This window comes from Brachyistius frenatus, unplaced genomic scaffold, assembly GCF_029030835.1.
Source record: "Brachyistius frenatus isolate BFR_SWC_R1_liver_20210118 unplaced genomic scaffold, ASM2903083v1 Contig_215, whole genome shotgun sequence".
NCBI lineage: Eukaryota > Metazoa > Chordata > Actinopteri > Embiotocidae > Brachyistius > Brachyistius frenatus.
In genome coordinates, this window is record NW_027210814.1 from 305,746 (window position 1) to 322,972 (window position 17,227).

General features: G+C 44.3%; 2 protein-coding genes across 4 annotated transcripts; both read left to right on the forward strand.

The window, feature by feature from the left end:
• The first annotated feature begins 96 nt into the window (after nt 1-96).
• LOC138633302 (phosphatidylinositol 3-kinase regulatory subunit gamma-like) lies at nt 97-5,755 on the forward strand. The gene is made up of 10 exons (XM_069719463.1): nt 97-429; nt 2,965-3,082; nt 3,173-3,271; nt 3,382-3,562; nt 3,716-3,832; nt 3,978-4,120; nt 4,238-4,414; nt 4,543-4,617; nt 4,723-4,893; nt 4,990-5,755. The coding sequence occupies exons 1-10, from the start codon at nt 375-377 to the stop codon at nt 5,261-5,263; spliced, it is 1,410 nt and encodes a 469-aa protein (XP_069575564.1). The 5' UTR covers nt 97-374; the 3' UTR covers nt 5,264-5,755.
• Nucleotides 5,756-12,316: 6,561 nt separating this feature from the next.
• On the forward strand, nt 12,317-17,226 carry ipp (intracisternal A particle-promoted polypeptide). Of its 3 annotated transcripts, none has more exons than XM_069719479.1 (10): nt 12,317-12,398; nt 12,803-13,242; nt 13,340-13,551; nt 13,795-14,014; nt 14,182-14,337; nt 14,510-14,677; nt 14,763-14,900; nt 15,163-15,285; nt 15,422-15,642; nt 15,991-17,226. In XM_069719479.1, exons 2-10 carry the CDS (start codon nt 12,888-12,890, stop codon nt 16,213-16,215), a joined length of 1,818 nt encoding a protein of 605 aa, XP_069575580.1. In that variant the 5' UTR covers nt 12,317-12,398; nt 12,803-12,887; the 3' UTR covers nt 16,216-17,226. The 3 variants fall into 3 exon arrangements, with proteins under 3 accessions (XP_069575580.1, XP_069575582.1, XP_069575581.1); XM_069719481.1 differs by lacking the exon at nt 12,317-12,398 and adding an exon at nt 12,476-12,683; XM_069719480.1 differs by lacking the exon at nt 12,317-12,398 and having other exon boundaries at nt 12,695-13,242.
• The last annotated feature ends 1 nt before the right edge of the window (nt 17,227 follows it).

Sequence of the window (17,227 nt, forward strand, 5' to 3'; positions counted from 1 at the left end):
TCCTCCCCCCCCCTGCTGTAGGAGCAGGATGAACCGTGCCAAGATGATGACACAACCAGCCCTTTAAAGTCGCTGCACTTCCGAGATGAAGTAAAGTAGAGCGCCGCCGCACAGCAAGACGGTCACGGACTGACAAGCGTTACAGCCGAGACAAAAAAAAGAGTCCCCAGTTCGTCAGGCTATGTGGAGACAATACATTTGGACTGCGGGATGGTTATGGACTCGGAATCTACGGAGTTTTTCTTCGGTCTGTGTGGGACGTGGCATCTGCAGTGAAGTACACTAAAAAAAAAAAATTAGGCCCATCTGCGGCAAAAAGAAACGTGCATTTTTAAAAAGAAGACGACACCTGGACTACTATTGTAAAAACAGGAATGGTTTATCCTCCCGAAGGTTTATTCTACATCGAAATGGATCAAGCACCACCAGGTAAGTTAGGGTTAAAGGCAGCCATTGTCTAATCTGCGGAGGGAGGTCGGAAAACGTTTGATTTGTCCTGTGCTTTCTTCTGTTTGCTACAACATCAACTTGTGTAATGCCTTTAGTAGAGCTGACATCTGATCAAATGCGGTGCATGAGTTAGTGAAACGTTATAATGGCCAGGTCCTCGGTGCTGCGCTCCCCCAGTGGCATTGCCCAGGCATGCATAGCGCAATTCACTTGCCAATTACGTAATACCTTTCGGAGGACCAGGCGCAGCAACAGCAGCAGCAGCAGCAGCAGTGGCTTGCCTCTTTTCTTTTGTCCCAGCACATATGGCAAACTTGGACAGGAACGCACAGCCTTCCTGCATCTCATCTTACGCCAAAAGAAGACTTAATCAACGCGCGGAACCGTGCAAAGACTGCATTTTGAAGGGAATATAGTTGCGGGTGCGTTAATGAGCGCACCGCATGAAACGACCGCTTTGTTCTCCTCTGCAGCCAGCCGTGGTTAATTTGTGCGCTATAGCCCTGAAAGTAGGCTACAGGCACGCAGACGAGACAGCCCGTCTCATGACTGAACTCCAGAAAACTCAGCACCAGAGAGCATTTTTTTGGATTCGGGTTGTTTTTTTTTATCATTTGACTGCTACGTTTTTTTTGTTTTTTTTTTGTGTTTTTTTTTACATTCTGGCAACACTGCTCGCTTTTTTTTATTTTATTTTTTTTGAGTCCCATCAAATATTCACAGTTACGAAGCTGCACTGAATTAATTCGTCTTCGAATTAAAATTGCACCACAGCGTCAAATTAAGTATCACGATATTTTTGTCCAAATACCTCAATATCGATCGCACCAGTATTGTACACAATTATTTCGCACTTTCAGGAAATATTTACAAAATGGCTATTTTAACAAATAATCAACAGTATTAAGGACGCAGTGACTAAATGGTAAAGGCAAATTATAGAATAGTTATAAAGTCACTTCACTACAATGCAGCCTTTAGGAGCAGACAGACAACACGTATTCCATATTATGACATCAAAAATGTAAGGCAAAATTTAGTCTGATGTCATGATATCAATATAATATCAATATATTGACCAGCCCTACCTCATACAGTTATTACTTAAAGAGCAGTTTCCAGTACAGTCATTAAGGTGCAATCGAAAGTATGAACTGAAAATAAAATAGTGCTGACCCACCATGGGAACACTACAGATAAGCCTGTATTGTTCCTATAAGGTCCTGATGCTTTATATAACTCCTGTGTGTGGTTATTAATGCTTAACCTACCTATTATGTGTTTTATGTGTGTTTCAGGCTACTAATTTGACATAATTTATTATTTCATTCTTAAATTGCGTCCCTGTACTAGTAGGAGCATGTGGGTTTTGGAAACCAGTGAAGGTTTTTTTTTGTTTTTTTTGGCAGGAGGCTGGAAGAGGAAAAGGTGTGCTGCACATTTCATTTTGCCGAGTTCAGGAGCATTTAGTTTTGTAGCCTGCCACCGTACTCCTGCACCTGCCTTTTGTTTATTTTAAGGTCAGAAAGAAAAAGAAAAAAAAGAGCAGAGCGGATGGCTGGGAGAAAGCCACATTTTCTCCTCTCTGAGGGTGCTCTTGTATTCTCCCTAACTGCCTCATGAAAGACACTTTTGTTCCTGCAGTGAAATATATCGCCCTTCACCTCCTCTTGATGCGGTTTGCCCTCCTTTTTTCATTTTTAGGAAAACGCTTAGTCTCTCGACCAGAGTCAGATTTTGTATTTTTTCTTTCTCCTATAACGTTGATGGAAAACGTATGATCTGTGAGCTTGCAATGGTCATAAGATGGGAGGGGTGGTCCAAGAGGCTCAAAATATCATTTATGGTCTGTTTAATGCCAGTCATGCAATTCAGGACAGTGCCAAAGACAAACTTCAGACTTTGGACGTGAATTCACTTTGCAAGAGTTGCAGGAAACTGTAAAACTATTAATGATTAGTTTTTCAATATTTGGAAGTTTAAAAAAAAAACATTTCAAAGTTAGAAATGTGGACCACATTTTACTTTCTTTTTTTTTTTTTTTTGTGCTGACCACACTTAAGATCTTAGTAATGATTTGGCAGTTGGTGTCTCTTGGAAACATGCCTGGGCTTGTCCTCAGATCTTGACAGGCTCCTTTAAGCAAGGGTGTGACAAAGTGTGTGTGTGTGTGTGTGTGTGTGTGTGTGTGTGTGTGTGTGTGTGTGTGTGTGTGTGGTGTGTGTGCGCGCGTGTGTGTGTCTGTGTGTGTGTGCGCGTGTGTGTGTGTCTGTGTGTGTGTGCGCCCGTGTGTGTGTGTGTGTGCGCGCGTGTGTGTGTGTGTGTGTGTGTGTGTGTGTGTGTGTGTGTGCTGGTGGGTTCATAATATTGAAGTTTTTCTTGACAAAACTTTACTAGAGTTTTGTGACCGATTACAGCTTCACAGTTCCCAGTAATTCTCTTTCTTAGAAACTGTCATCAGATGGTTGCATTTCATTTCATCATCATCTCTCTCTCTCTCTCTTTTTCTCGTAGCTCTCCCTCCCAGGTCAACAAAGCCAGCGTCTTCCAGGATGAACAACAACAACAACTGCCTTTCGCCACCTGCGTATTCGCTACAGGACGCCGAATGGTACTGGGGAGACATAACGAGGTAAATAATCGTAACATTCGCAGTCTTCTGGCAAACTTGCCGTCCTTTCTGACGCGTCGGTTAACGAGCGCTAACCGATCGTCCCCTCAGGGATGAGGTGAACGAGAAGCTCCGAGACACGCCCGACGGCTCCTTTCTGGTGCGTGACGCATCCACAAAGCTGCAGGGAGACTTTACGCTGACATTAAGGTAAGCCGGAGAGAAAGACGGTCATTATCCCAAACAGAAACATCATCACCGAGTGATTTACATGATACTTTACACGCATCTAATTTTGCGCGTTTCCCCCGCTCTCTCAGGAAAGACGGCCACAACAAGCTGATCAAAATCTACCACCGCGACGGGAAGTACGGCTTCTCGGACCCCCTCACGTTCACGTCGGTCGTGGAGCTCATTTGGCACTATCAGCACCATCCGCTGGTGGAATATAACGCCACGCTGGACCTGATGCTCACCCATCCTTTGTCCCGCTTCCAGCAGGTACTATATTACTGCATTTTATTTTATTTTTTTTAAATGGAAATCACCATGAGTCAGACACTAGAAAAAAAAAAGAGATGTATTTGTTTTTGTTTTTTTATTCTGAGGACAAGAGATTGCACACATTTAATGAAGTGTAATATTTGACTTAAGGTGAAAGAGGACACTGTCGACGTCGCTGGGAGAAAGTTCAAGGAAGTCCACTGTCAGTACCAAGAGAAATCAAAGGAGTTTGATCGCCTTTACGAAGCCTTCACAAAGACCTCACAGGTTAAAAAAAAACTTTAAAAAAAAAAAAAAAGATTTTTATTTCTCACCATCAAACTTTCAGTTCGTTATTTTTTTTTTTTTTTTTAAACGGTAGAATTTACATTGAATAAGTCTTTTCTGACTGGATCTCTTCTCTGGGCTGCAGGAGATCCAGATGAAGCGTACGGCGATCGAGGCCTTCAACGAGACGATGCTGATCTTCGAGGAGCAGTGTCGCGAGCAGGAGCGCTACGGAGAGGAGTTTGAGAGGAACAGTATTTCAGAGGAAGCTGACAAAGACCTGGAGAGGTACTTCACGACGCTCTTAATAGAAATGCCCTCAAACGTAGTTTCAAATCTGGCCTCCATATTCCTCGAACTCCGCTCGGGCCGGTGACCTTTTTTTTTTTTTTTTTTTGTCATTAGCTTTCTGATAAACTACGAGAAGCTGAAGTGCCGTCTCGGGGAGATCTACGACAGCAAAATCCACCTGGAGGAAGACTTGAGAACGCAGGTGGAGGACTACAGGGAGACGGACAGGAAGATGAACAGCTTGCGGCCGGACCTCATTCAGCTGCGCAACATCAGAGACCAGTACCTCAAGTAAGAAGGCGTCTGAATATCGTCACTGTGGGTAGAAACGTACAGCGGCTGCTCCGTGATGTGTAATTATTGTAATGTTGAAATAAATAAAATTTAAAAAAAAAATCCTTCTGCACCTCTCATTGCAGCTGGCTTAATCACAAAGGCGTACGGCAGAAACGCATAAACGACTGGCTGGGGATACACAGTGACAGCCTGGACGAGTGCGTCTCCACACAACCTTCAAACTGGAATTGAGGTAGTCCGTGTCGCAGAGGTTGTTGTAACGCTGCTTTTTGTGTCGTCGTCGTTTTGTTTGTTTTTCTCAGCACGTACGTGTTGAAGGGAGACGAGAAGAATTTGCCACATCAGGATGAGACGAGCTGGTTTGTCGGCGAGCTGAGTCGAACGCAGGCCGAGGAGATGCTCCAAGGGAAAGCTCCCGGGACGTTCCTGATCCGCGAGAGCAGCAAACAGGGATGCTACGCCTGCTCCGTTGTGTAAGTGGAAACGTCGGGATCGAAAGGAAAGCGAGCGGCTTTCTCGTACGGTTGCCCGCTTGCCCCGACGCTCATCGCCGTGTCCTTTATTTGCAGAGTGAACGAAGAAGTCAAGCATTGCATGGTCTACAGCACGCCGCACGGGTACGGCTTCGCCGAGCCCTACGACGTCCACTGCTCCCTGAAAGACCTCGTCCTGCACTACCGCCTGCACTCCTTAGCGCAACACAACGACGCCCTGGACGTCCGGCTGTCGCACCCGGTACACGCCACAGCCGCGGCATCGCCTTCCCAACACGCAGACGAACACAAACTGTTACAGACTCCAAAACACACGTCGGGGCTCCCGCCCGCCGCCCCGGAGATGTAAAACCCAGCGGATAGAGAGACTATGAAGGACATGTTTACTGTATCCTGCGAGGACGACTGCATCGAGGTTGCGTTGTGTAAAAAGGTTTTGCACTACAGTGATTCCATCGGTTGTTTTTGTTTTTTGTTTTTTTTTGTGAATGGGAATTTCACAGATTTGAAGTGGGACCGGAACTTGAATGTCAGCTTGAACTTTTTTTTGTTGTTGTTGTTGTTGTTGTTTTTTGTTTTTTTGTTTTTCAAAGAGACCGTTTAAGCTTTTAAACACATTTTTGTACTTCGTTTGTTTGATGGACACCTTTTCGCTTGGGATGTTGACAACCTTGAAATTTGCTCACTGACATCCGGTGCTGCACCTTTCGTTCGAGTTTTACAACCACAGTTGATGTTGCTTGAGATGTCCATTTTCAACAACTGAAAATGTATTCAGTTGTGAAAATTTGACCAATATGTTAGATATATATTGGGTTATTACTACTTGGTGCATTTGTGAGGGGGGAGGAGGGAGGGGGGAGGCGGGGGGAACATGGTGCTGTAAACAGGCTGATTTCATCGCATCGGTTTGGTGGACCAAACCTTTTTTTGGGGTAAAATACCACGTGTGAATATGTGAAAAGTCGTGGTGCATCTTGACTATTTGCCCCTTTCTTAACATTCATATACAGCGGATAGCTATGTAGCATTAACATCCTGTAGAATACCATAGTACAAGCATACTCGATGTTATACCCATTGACCAAAGCACTTAATAGTGAGCAAGACTACATCCCTGTTTAGTCCGGTAATTGCATTTGGGCAAGGGTAGGGCAATTTATGTACACCTGCTGATGTGCTGATCAAAACATAATCTGAAGTACTGTATGTTATATTCTGTTACTCAAAGAACTATAAGCTTTTTGTATTCTATATATATTTTTTCTATAAACATGCCACAAGATGAAAGCTTGAAGAAAGTGCAATCCAACAGTATTTCTATTGTTGCAATGTATGATGACGGTGGTGGTGGTGGTGGCGGTGGTGGTGGTAGTGGTGAAGGTAATGCTGTTATGAGAGGTTGACATTTGCCACAAAAAAAAAATGCACTCTCCTTGGTGGTGTTTGGTATGATGTGGCCTCCGATGTTTGTGTGAACTGCCAGAGGCCCGGAAGTATCCTGCCTCCATTACTTGAACTGTGGCATTGCTCGAGCTATGAATGTTTTTCGTGACATGCAGCCTACATAGCTTAAGAGGAAAAGGAATCCATGTTGAACTTGGCACATTTTTCAAGTTTGAGGACAATAGATACTCTGTACAGCGAAACCGTAAAATGTATTGCCGAGGTCGGTTCGTTGAAGGAGGTGGAAGAAACCTCTCAAGAAAATAGAACTCCACCGGGGAGATCGGACTCCTCGGGTGAAGCTGAGCAATGTGAGATCCTGACCTTTTTCTTGCTGAAAGACAATAAACTGATGAGAGTTTTGTCAACTTGCGTAATCCTTTGCTTTTTTTGTTTTGTTTTGTTTCCTTCCTTCTAAGTCTGTTTGCTGATCTTGATCAACCAAAGCAGTGTTTCTAGTCATTTTATAATTTTTTTTTAATTTATTTTTTTGGTCCCAATTTTGGTAATTTTTTTCTAAGTAATGTTTACAGTTTGCATGAAAACTGACCCACCAAAATGCATGAAATGACATCGCATGAGATAACTATTTATCTGAGGTTTACCGTCTGTCTGGTGGATCCATTGTCATCCGATGAGCTTATCCTCGGGTCAGCAGAGGTACGAGGCAGCGAGGGCACTCGAGGACACGCCGTCGACGGATGGAAGCGAAAGGAAGCGATAAAGACAATAGCAGGATATGCGCACACTCTTTCCCGACACAGTCTGGCCGCCGTTGAGTCACTAGAAAGAAATGTTTCGGACCTACTTCAATGGGACCGCGCACCGCTTTGAAACGCAACGTCAGTCATTCGATGAAAGGGATGCAGTTTGGTATTTTGGCAGCTTGGGTTTTGCCCGCCAAAGTTTTTGCAAACAACTCCTGCACCATTATCTGATAATGACATGTGTGGTCCAAATTGACAAACTTTAGCATCATCTTAAAAAAACAAAACAAAAAAAAAAACACCCTGAGGATAAGATGGCGTGACACCGGACGGCCGCACCACTGGCTCTCGATATCCAGAGCGACAGGTGGCCTCTTCCAACCATCACATAAGGTCTGTGCTAGGTAGAGATTAATGAGGAGCAGAGGGCAGGGATGTACTGCGGGAGAGCCTCAGTTCCAGGCCACGGATTACTCCCTCTTACCTGTGTCAGCACGGAGAGCGGCGGGTGGACAGGCGGCACCGCGTGCCCGAGCCCGGATTGACCAGATGCAGCGTAGATGGGCGGATAGGTGGGACAGAGTGTACCCAAAAGCTGAGTCACCCTCGGGCCGCATGAGTGTACCGGAGACGGGGAGAGCGGGCAGACGGCGCAGGAAAGGAGGAGGTGCAGGAAACTCCGACGGTGCATTTCTCTCACTCGTGTGCAGGATGGTATCGAAAACGAAGGCTGGAAAGGTCAACTTGGGCCTTTCCTACATTTCCTTTAACTTGGAGCACACTCCCACCTGGCTGAGTCCCAAAGCTATTTGCTTTTATAGCAGTTTACCGTTCACTCCTGACTTCTGCTTCCTTTAGCTCCATGCACAGGCCCAGCCTTCACATTTTTATTTATTTTTTTCCTCTCACTCATACACATGGAGCTCTTCTCCTTTTCTTTACTTTCTCCGACCTCAGTCGCACCACTCACTTTGCTGTATAATTCTCAATTTAAATAAGTCCTGACTGAAGGAAGAGGGTAGAGGAGTGAGCAGGACGAACTACCTTTGGAGTCACGCCTAAAACACACACACGCACGCACACGCACACGCACACACACACACAATCAACTGTCTCGCAGGCTTTCAGAAAAAGAGGTTTTTCGCTTTCAGTTTGCAGCAGCCAATCGCGTCTCTCCTCCCCTCTGTCTCCGTCCGACTCCACAGCTTCACGCTCCCCGCTCGGCCAATGAGAGTCCGAGAAAGTGCCGCGCGTCAGCCAATCAGCAACCAGTTGCTATGTTGGAGGCAGAATCGATGAGGGATTTTTTTTTTTTTTCCTCCTCTGTGTTTTTTTACTCGCTCACATTATAGCTGGCTTATAGGCTGAGGGCAAGAGATCCTGTTGCCTGCCAACCAGCATGTAGGCAAGAGACTGAGCCATTAAACACACCAAAGCTACGATCCCTGTGAAATCACCACAAATAAAAGCCAGTTTGTCTATCGTGTAGGCTCAGTTGAGTGTGTGTCTGTGTTAATGGATCTGTTCACAGGTGGATCCACTGAGTTGTTGTTGTTGTTGTTGTTGTTGTTATGGAAAAGAAAACTAATAGAGAAATGTACTTCCTACCTCCTACCCGGAGGAATTCTGGTCAATGACGTACATCAAACAAGACAATACAAAAGTTTATACTTCATCGTAACTTTACTACCCTTTTAAAGCTTTTTTTAAATTTATTTATTTGTTTATTTTTTCTTACAGTAAATCTAAACATAAAGTAGAGGCCAAACTAGGGTTCTCCAAAAGTAGATCACGATCTGCCCGTCAGAGCAAAAAGTAGTTCTCAAAGGGAAAAAAGGTTGGATTTAAATTCATAGAAAAATTAATAATTCTTGGATTGGATTGCTAAACCATATGGCCTCTCGCTGACCCAGTTTAATCCTGCCCCAGAGGTCTCTTCCTTTATGATCTGTGTCCTCAAATATAATCAGAAGAGAAAATGACATAATATTATCAATTATGAATCCAATCAGTTTGGAATAAGGTGTGATCATTATCTGAATTAACCTGTATTTCTGAATACTTTTTGATGCGTCGAAACCTACAAAAAAAAAAACCCCGATAATTTCTTTGCATTGTTGTGTTACGTCAGTGGCCTCTGGGGACATCGATCGGGGTAGGGGGCTCAGATCCCACGCGATGAGACGGGGTGGGGGTGATACTGAGCCAGCTCAGGGACGATAATACTGCCTGTTGACAAACCATACAAACAGGTGGAGAAGGATGCAGACACCACAACAGTTTGCACGATTTCCCCCCTAATTCGGTGACACGGCTAGTATTATGTGGACCTCGATCTCAAAGTAGAAAAAAATAAATAAATAAAAATCCTCACCAGTGATTTCAGCTGTATTAAATGAAGCACCTCAGCGTCCCTCGAGCTCTCAGGACAATCTCATTGTGGGACTTCAGCTCTCAAATAGATTAAAAAAAAGTATCAGTGGGCACGTGGCCGGCAAATTAATGTGACACCAGCTCCGGTGCAGACGGCACACGAGCATTAGGGTTCAAATCAGACGCAGCTCGGCCTGAAAGCGTGCATGAACACGGTGGGTTGGATAAAGAGGGGTCACACAGGTCAGAAGGTCAGAAGGTCAGAACAGCAGCCTGCCATTCAGAAGTATTGCAGACAGGCAACATGATATAAAACACTTGTTTTGTGTTATCTGCTAAGGTTTAAATCCAATCAGTAAAATCTGAACTCTACTCCCACATCATCTGTCAGTTTCATCTCATAATGTTTTTCTTTCCTGGTCAAAATGTCTAGCCGGAGCCCCGATGAAAAAGTCAGACATACCCTGCACTTAAAACAGCACGGTAATTATGGTGACCACTTTCCATACGATGACCCCCTCACACTCTTCACTTTTTTCTTTTCTTTTTCCCTTCACCCCCCCCAACGCTACATGGGAAAATTCTGGGGAGCAAGGCAAACACTCACCACAACGGGAGAGACATAATGATCAGTAAAAAAATAATGATGATGTTCATGACATGCAAGAACATTCCCTATAGCAGAAAAAAAAATGAGCGACTTCAGCCAAGACTAACAAAAAAGAAGAAGAAGAAGAAGAAAAAAAGAAGAGGCATAATCACACAGCAGCAGAAAGAAGTCTGTGTCACCACATTCATGTTCATTTGAGCACCTCACCTACTTATTAAAAACTTAAAACCTGTCTAACAAGGGACACCTCCCCTGGCAGCAGCATCATGAACAAAGGGGGAAGCAAAAGAAACACTTTCATGAAACAAATTAAACACATAAAAGTGTAAAAAAAATAAAAAAAATTCACTTATTAAGGTGAATATTGTGTTTTTAGCAGAAGCCTCTTTTTGTGCCAAGTAAAGGCATCAAAAAGAAGAATCTGAACTTCTGACTGAAATGTCCATCGACCTCTTAACGGGCATCTTATCGTGTTGAACTTGTAGAGAACACGTATGTACCATCTGCTGATTGAGGATGGAGGTTGTTGTCACACTGCAATGAAACACTAATGAGGCTCTTGAATTGCAAAACAGCACAGATCACCTCAGGACTGTTACAAATAAGTAACGTCATTAACACATAACTTAGGCTCGTGGGAGTAATCGTGCTCCTGCAAAACAAAAAAAAACAAAAAACATTAGATGGCAGAAATTACAGGTGGGAGTAGATTAAAGTTAACTCGTGAAAAGATATCTGGTAAAAAAAAAAAAAAAAGTTGAATGTAGAATTTCTTCTAATACTTTAATTTCTAGTTTTAACACTGAACTTCAATTCCATCCTGCAAAGAGAGAAAACATTAAACAGAGTTGTTTCTCTTTTCTTTCTTTTTTTAACTCACTCAGGCCAGAAGGTGAGCTTTGTCTTTATTTTGGCTTACTAAGAGTCCATTATCCAATAAGCTAATTGTTCAGCTGAGATCATGATCGTGCTTGACGTCCTTTAGAGAAACCAGACATACTGGAAATGCATCGGGGAGGCTACTTGGCAACAGGAGGGAAACCCAGCCAGGTGTGTGTGCAGCTACAAGATGGTCAGACTGGCACCTGACAGCCTTTTGAGTTTTTAATTGGTCAAAGCAGATGATGTCACGTCACATTTCCTTGTGCACCACTGGCTGGTTGAGTGACACATAGAAAATAGCTGGAAATACAAGTCAAGTGACAGATGTTACCCGACTTGTATTTCAGGTGTGTGTGTGTGTGTGTGTGTGTGTGTGTGTGTGTGTGTGTGTGTGTGTGTGTGTGTGTGTGTGTGTGTGTGTGTGTGTGTGTGTGTGTGTGTGTGTGTGTGTGTGTGTGTGACAGATGATCTTGAACGTTTCAGTGTAGCTCAGAGGCGTTTTTTTTTTTTCACCAGACACGTCTGAAAGGGCCCAGGCAGTGCTGTATAGTCCTTGTAGGTAAACACAGGTTTCCAACATAATATTTAAACTAATTTGATCCCAAGCTACTGATTAAAACAAAACCGGACCAGGCTACCACAGTAAAACTGTCTAAGAGCAGGATAGGTTGCAAGCTGCAAGTCTACCGAGGAAGAGGTTACGGCCAACATTGGAGGAGAGCTCAATCTAAAATTACCATTCTGCTGCTGGGGGGCAAAACATGGTAAGAATACCATGATAATTTTACATGATGGGTTTCTGGGGCCTGTTGTCAAGGACTTCCTTTCATTTAGCAGCTTGTTTAAAGGCAACACCGCCACCTGGCGTTTTATCTGTAAAAATAAATAAAAACCTGCAGGGAAATTGGGGCTGAATCCAATTGGCTGAACTGACCCCAAAAATAACTAAATATATTTAAACATATAATAATAACAATTAGGAAAAAAAAAACAATAATAAATACACCAAAAATTAAGACACAAAGCACACTTTTCTGTAATTTAGCAACAAGAGTTATGACTACTCAGAGAAAAGAGGGTTCGTGGATTTATTAGTAATGCCTGGAGAGTCAGACCCAGTCCAGAAAGACATTACGATAGTTACAGTCTTTAAGTTAATTAAGATGAACAGGAATAACAAGGAGAATTTAGGGGTTATTTTTTTGTTTTTGTTTGTTGTTTTGTGTTTTATGTTTTATTTATTTATTTATTGTTTTTCTCGCCAAGCTACTTGCCCGACAATCTAGTCCAGTAGGTGGCAGTAATGCGCCTCGACGCCAGTTTGCCAACTACCATTAAAAGTTCAAAGAAGAAGAAGAAGAAGGAGGCGGATCAGCCCAGTGCAGTCGATCCGGAAACAAGGATTGACAGACAGGCTGCAGGGCGACGGAAGTTGCCTCCTGAATCCTTGTCGGTAAACTTTACGGGTAAGTCGCAACTAAAAAACAACAACAAGAACTGTTGCTGCTTTCTTTCTTTTTTTTCGTATTCATGTCCGTAATTCTCAGTGAGCTGGCAGTCACGAGTAGAGAAGCTGTCTTTTTTTCCAGCTCGCCATCTTCCTGTTGAATATTATAACTGAAGCTCGCCCGATGGTTAGCATGCTCGGCTAACAGCGGGAGTTTTTAACGCTCATGTAGAAACAGAGAAATGGACACGTGACTTATTCTCCAATGCTTTTGGTGACAACGGAGAAGGGCAGCTTGTAAAGCGTATGTTGTTTATTATTTTGCTGGTAAAGCAAAAGTTGTTTGGTCGCCCGACAGTTGACTTGAGATCCATTGTTGTTTTTTTGGGGGGGGGGGTATTTCGTGCCTCTTGTGTTTTTCAGGCCCGTTTTTATGCTGACACTCATCGGAGAGGAGGGCTCGTGTGTGCTGTGGCCTCCATGGTAACGCAGACCTGCCTCAGCTGCCATGTCCTCCATCTCTGTGTCAACACCCGCTGGTGGTGGTGGTGGTGGTGGTGGTGGTGATGCCGCGGCTGCCATGGCAACCCAGGGGTCTGAGCAGGCTCTGCTGGCCTCAGACCGCTACGCCAGACTCATCCTGGCACAGATGAACAAGATGCGACTGCGCACCGACTTCTGCGATGTGGGGCTGAAAGTGGGGGGCCAGGTCTTCAGGGTGCACCGACTCGTGCTCGCCGCCAGCAGCCCGTACTTCTCCGCCTTGTTTTCTGGCGGGATGAGGGAGGCGGATAAAGACGAGGTGCAGATCCTGGGAGTGGACACCGAAGTCTTTGAGGTTTTGCTGGACTTCATATACACGGGTCAGCGTCAGTCCTGATATTCCCCGTCGTCGCGTTCCTTAAAACCGGTGTAGTTTTGTACTAACGCGGATGGAAACGTGTCCTTCCTTCCCATCAGGAGTGATCAGCGTGACCGTGGAGAATGTCCAGGAGCTGATGGTGGCAGCAGACATGCTGCAGCTGAACGAGGTGGTGTCTATCTGTGGGGAGTTTCTCAAGGGCCACATGGACCCGTCCAACTGTGTGGGCATCTTTCAGTTCCTGGAGCAGATTGCCTGCTTGGAGATGCTGGAATTTACTGAAAACTACATCCACGTTCACTTTCTGGAGGTCTGCACACAGAAGATTCATTTTTCACGTTGAATATGTTTGTCAAGAATCTGGTGCTGCTGTTAAAAGCTCCTGTTTTTATGGCTGGTTGAAAGTAGATATAATCTCCATAAAGTCAAACACCATCAGCATCTCATCATCACTGTATTTGCATCATTTATGCTTCTAAAAGTGCTTTAACTCGTATTATAATTTCCAAGTTTAATGTTTACAAATTGTTCCCATCAACTATTTCCTTTTCAGGTGTGCGTCACCGATGAGTTCAGGGGCCTGTCGAAGGATCAGCTGGTGCGGCTGCTCAGAAGTGAGGAGCTGAGGATTGAGGATGAGTACCAGGTATTCACTGCAGCCATGGACTGGGTTATCCAAGATGTGGCAAAGAGGAAAAAACACGTAGTGGAGGTGTTGGAGCCGGTCCGCTTCCCTCTGCTTTCCCCACAGAGACTGTTCAAGTACATAGAAGGTGAGGAAAATATGAACATTTGCATTCCACTTTTACATTTTGCACTTTTTATATTTCAGAGTCGATATGTTGTTGTAAAATGCAAAAAAACGGTAAAGAATATCTTGAAAACAAACCCTAACTGAACCTTTTTTTTTTTTTTTTGTACCCTTTTTCGCTCTAAAAAGGTATTACCGACTTCAGCCTGCGGGTGGCACTGCAGACTCTGCTGAAGGAGTACACTGAGGTGACAAAATCTCCCAAAGAAAACAAGATGTACAGTCAGCTACAACCAGCCAAGATGAGACCGAGAAGAAAAGCAAGAAAATACCTGTATGCCATCGGTACTGTATCACATATCTTATTTTATATTATTGAAGTGGCATGTGACGACTGACTGCAGGGTTTTATTTTTGAGACTGTGAAGTTTTACAATATGACATGTCAAGGCAAAAAAATCTCATGGGGTTAAATAACAGATGTCATGAGACTGACCGTCCTGCTTCCTCGTGTCAGGAGGCTACACTCGGCTGCAGGGCGGCCGCTGGAGTGACAGCCGGGCGTTGAGCTGCGTGGAACGCTTCGACACCTTCAACCAGTACTGGACCACCGTGTCGTCCCTGCATCAGGCCCGCAGTGGGCTGGGAGTCGCAGTCCTGGAGGGCATGATCTATGTGGTGGGAGGTGAGGGAGAGTCTGAACTGGGCTCCGTTTTGAATGATTATCCGCCTGGCAGCGAAATGACCTTTCTTTTTTCTGTTTTTACTAGGGGAGAAAGACTCAATGATTTTCGACTGCACAGAGAGATATGATCCTGTTACCAAGCAGTGGGCGGCTGTGGCGTCTCTGAATTTTCCTCGCTGCGGGGTTGGCGTCTGCCCCTGCCATGGTGCTCTCTACGCACTTGGTAAACACCACGATTTATTCCTGTTTGACCGAAAAACACCACAAGCCGATTGTGCAGTTTTACATGCAGTGAGGCAACACGGAGAAAATGTTATTAAAGAAATGATTAGGTTATAACAGGGTTATCATGCAGAAGATAATGTTTTGCAATACGACTGTGAAATAACACTAAATTATTTAGTAAGTGTGATTAAAAGAGTCATTCGTAACCAGCCTCTTGGGAAGAACAAATGTCACTCCTGTCACCTGCTGTGTTCCTGTAGGCGGTTGGATCGGCTCTGAGATTGGGAAGACCATGGAGCGATACGACCCAGAGGACAACAAATGGGAGGTCATCGGCAGCATGGCAGTTCCCCGCTACTACTTTGGCTGCTCCGAGCTCCAAGGTGTGCTCCTCCCTTTTTTAGTGTCGGAAAATTGTTCGGTATTGTTATGTAACAGAGAAACGCTGATCTCGTTGTACATTAAGTCTTTCATACTCGGTGAAGCAGCTTTGACCTAAATGCAGCCGTCTATTTCCAGGATTCATTTACGTCATTGGAGGGATCAGTGACGAAGGAATGGAGCTGCGCTCTGCAGAGGTGTACGACCCCATCTCCCGTCGATGGAGCGCGCTGCCCGTTATGGTCACCCGTCGAGCCTATGTGGGCGTCGCCTGCCTAAATAACTGCATTTACGCTGTGGGCGGCTGGAATGAGGCGCTGGGTGCACTGGAGACGGTGGAGAAGTACTGTCCTGAAGAGGTAAAGTGACACTAAAAGACACTGGTGTTTTTAACAATCCTAAAAAGGTTGTTGAAAAGCTATACTGGAAATGTATAGGATGATTAATATAATTTGATCCGGTGTCTGTAAACTATACGCCACTGAAATAGCTACCCCTCACATCTCAAATGGTATTTAAATGGCCAGCTTTTTTTTTTTTTTTCTCCATATGCTGTACGTGCTGCCAATGAGACAGCTTTTCAGTACTTTTATCAACATCTATCCAGTTGTATTTTTGATTTTACAAATCATGTCCCCGGAGTCGTCCTACATCCATAACGAATGGACTCTTAACATTCTCCCACATCTGTAAATGTCTCTGTACAGGAGAAATGGGTGGAGGTGGCCCCGATGTCGACCGCTCGTGCAGGCGTGTCGGTGTCGGCAGTGAACGGGCTTCTGTATGCAGTTGGGGGACGGGCGGCCAGCCGAGACTTCTCCGCACCGGTGACGGTGGATTCCGTGGAGATCTACGACCCTCACCTGGATACCTGGACCGAGGTCGGCAACATGATCACCAGCCGCTGCGACGGCGGGCTGGCTGTGCTCTGACGGCCAGGAACAATCAAACTGTGAACGCCAACGTCGGCACTTGAATCATCCCAAAAAACTAAAGAGAAGCTGCACCTTAAGAAACACACGGAAAATTGCGTTTCTGCCTCAAGTAGGGTTTCACATGATCATATGTTATTTATACATGGATGTGTCTCCTTTTTATTTGTCATCTAATGAATACAGGACTATGACAGCGCACTTATGCTGAAAACTGCTAACACTGACACGTGACTCGTGTGTTTCACTGCTTTCAACTCACTAAATTATTTTACAAAAACATTAGTGGCAACACATATTTTCCTTACTTATTTATATTTGAAGACAAAGCTATCCTGATGATGAGGAGGATCATTTTACACAGTGGAAGAGATCTATTTTTGATGAACCAGAAAGTGTTTTTTTTGATAAGTGTTTGGAGTCCTGTGGGGACTGAGAGTACTGTTCTAGGTTGTGATGTTTTATTTTCCTCAAAGAAAAGTTTGAGGTGCATGCATTTACTACTTTTATCAAACCACTTGAGCCTGGTTGACAATGAAACCAAATGAGACTTCTGAGTGTTTTAAGTTGGGTGGTTTGTGATATCTGTAAACTTGAACTGTTGCCACCGTGGCCCGGTGGTCCCTCTGTTTCCACTGGAGGATTTTTGTGTATATGTTAGTGTAAATACTCGTGCCTCTTTGTCACTATTTATCAGGCAAGTTAAGTCCGGTTTAACATTTCACTCATCAATGAAAGGACTCGATTTTCCTCCTTACATTTCAACTGTTTAATGTTGAGGTACACAACCGGCTGATTCGGAGACACTTCATGTGTTTACCGACTTCACGGTAATTTATCATGTTTCCTCTTTGGATGGTGAAGCACATCATGTTTTCAATCTGACTGGAGTCGTGGCATGATTACTGTATTTTCTAACATATTCCGTTATCCGTTTTCAAACAATATAATGTCACACTATAACAACCTTTACTGGTTACTTTTCAGTCTTAATAAACTTCACAACAGTTAT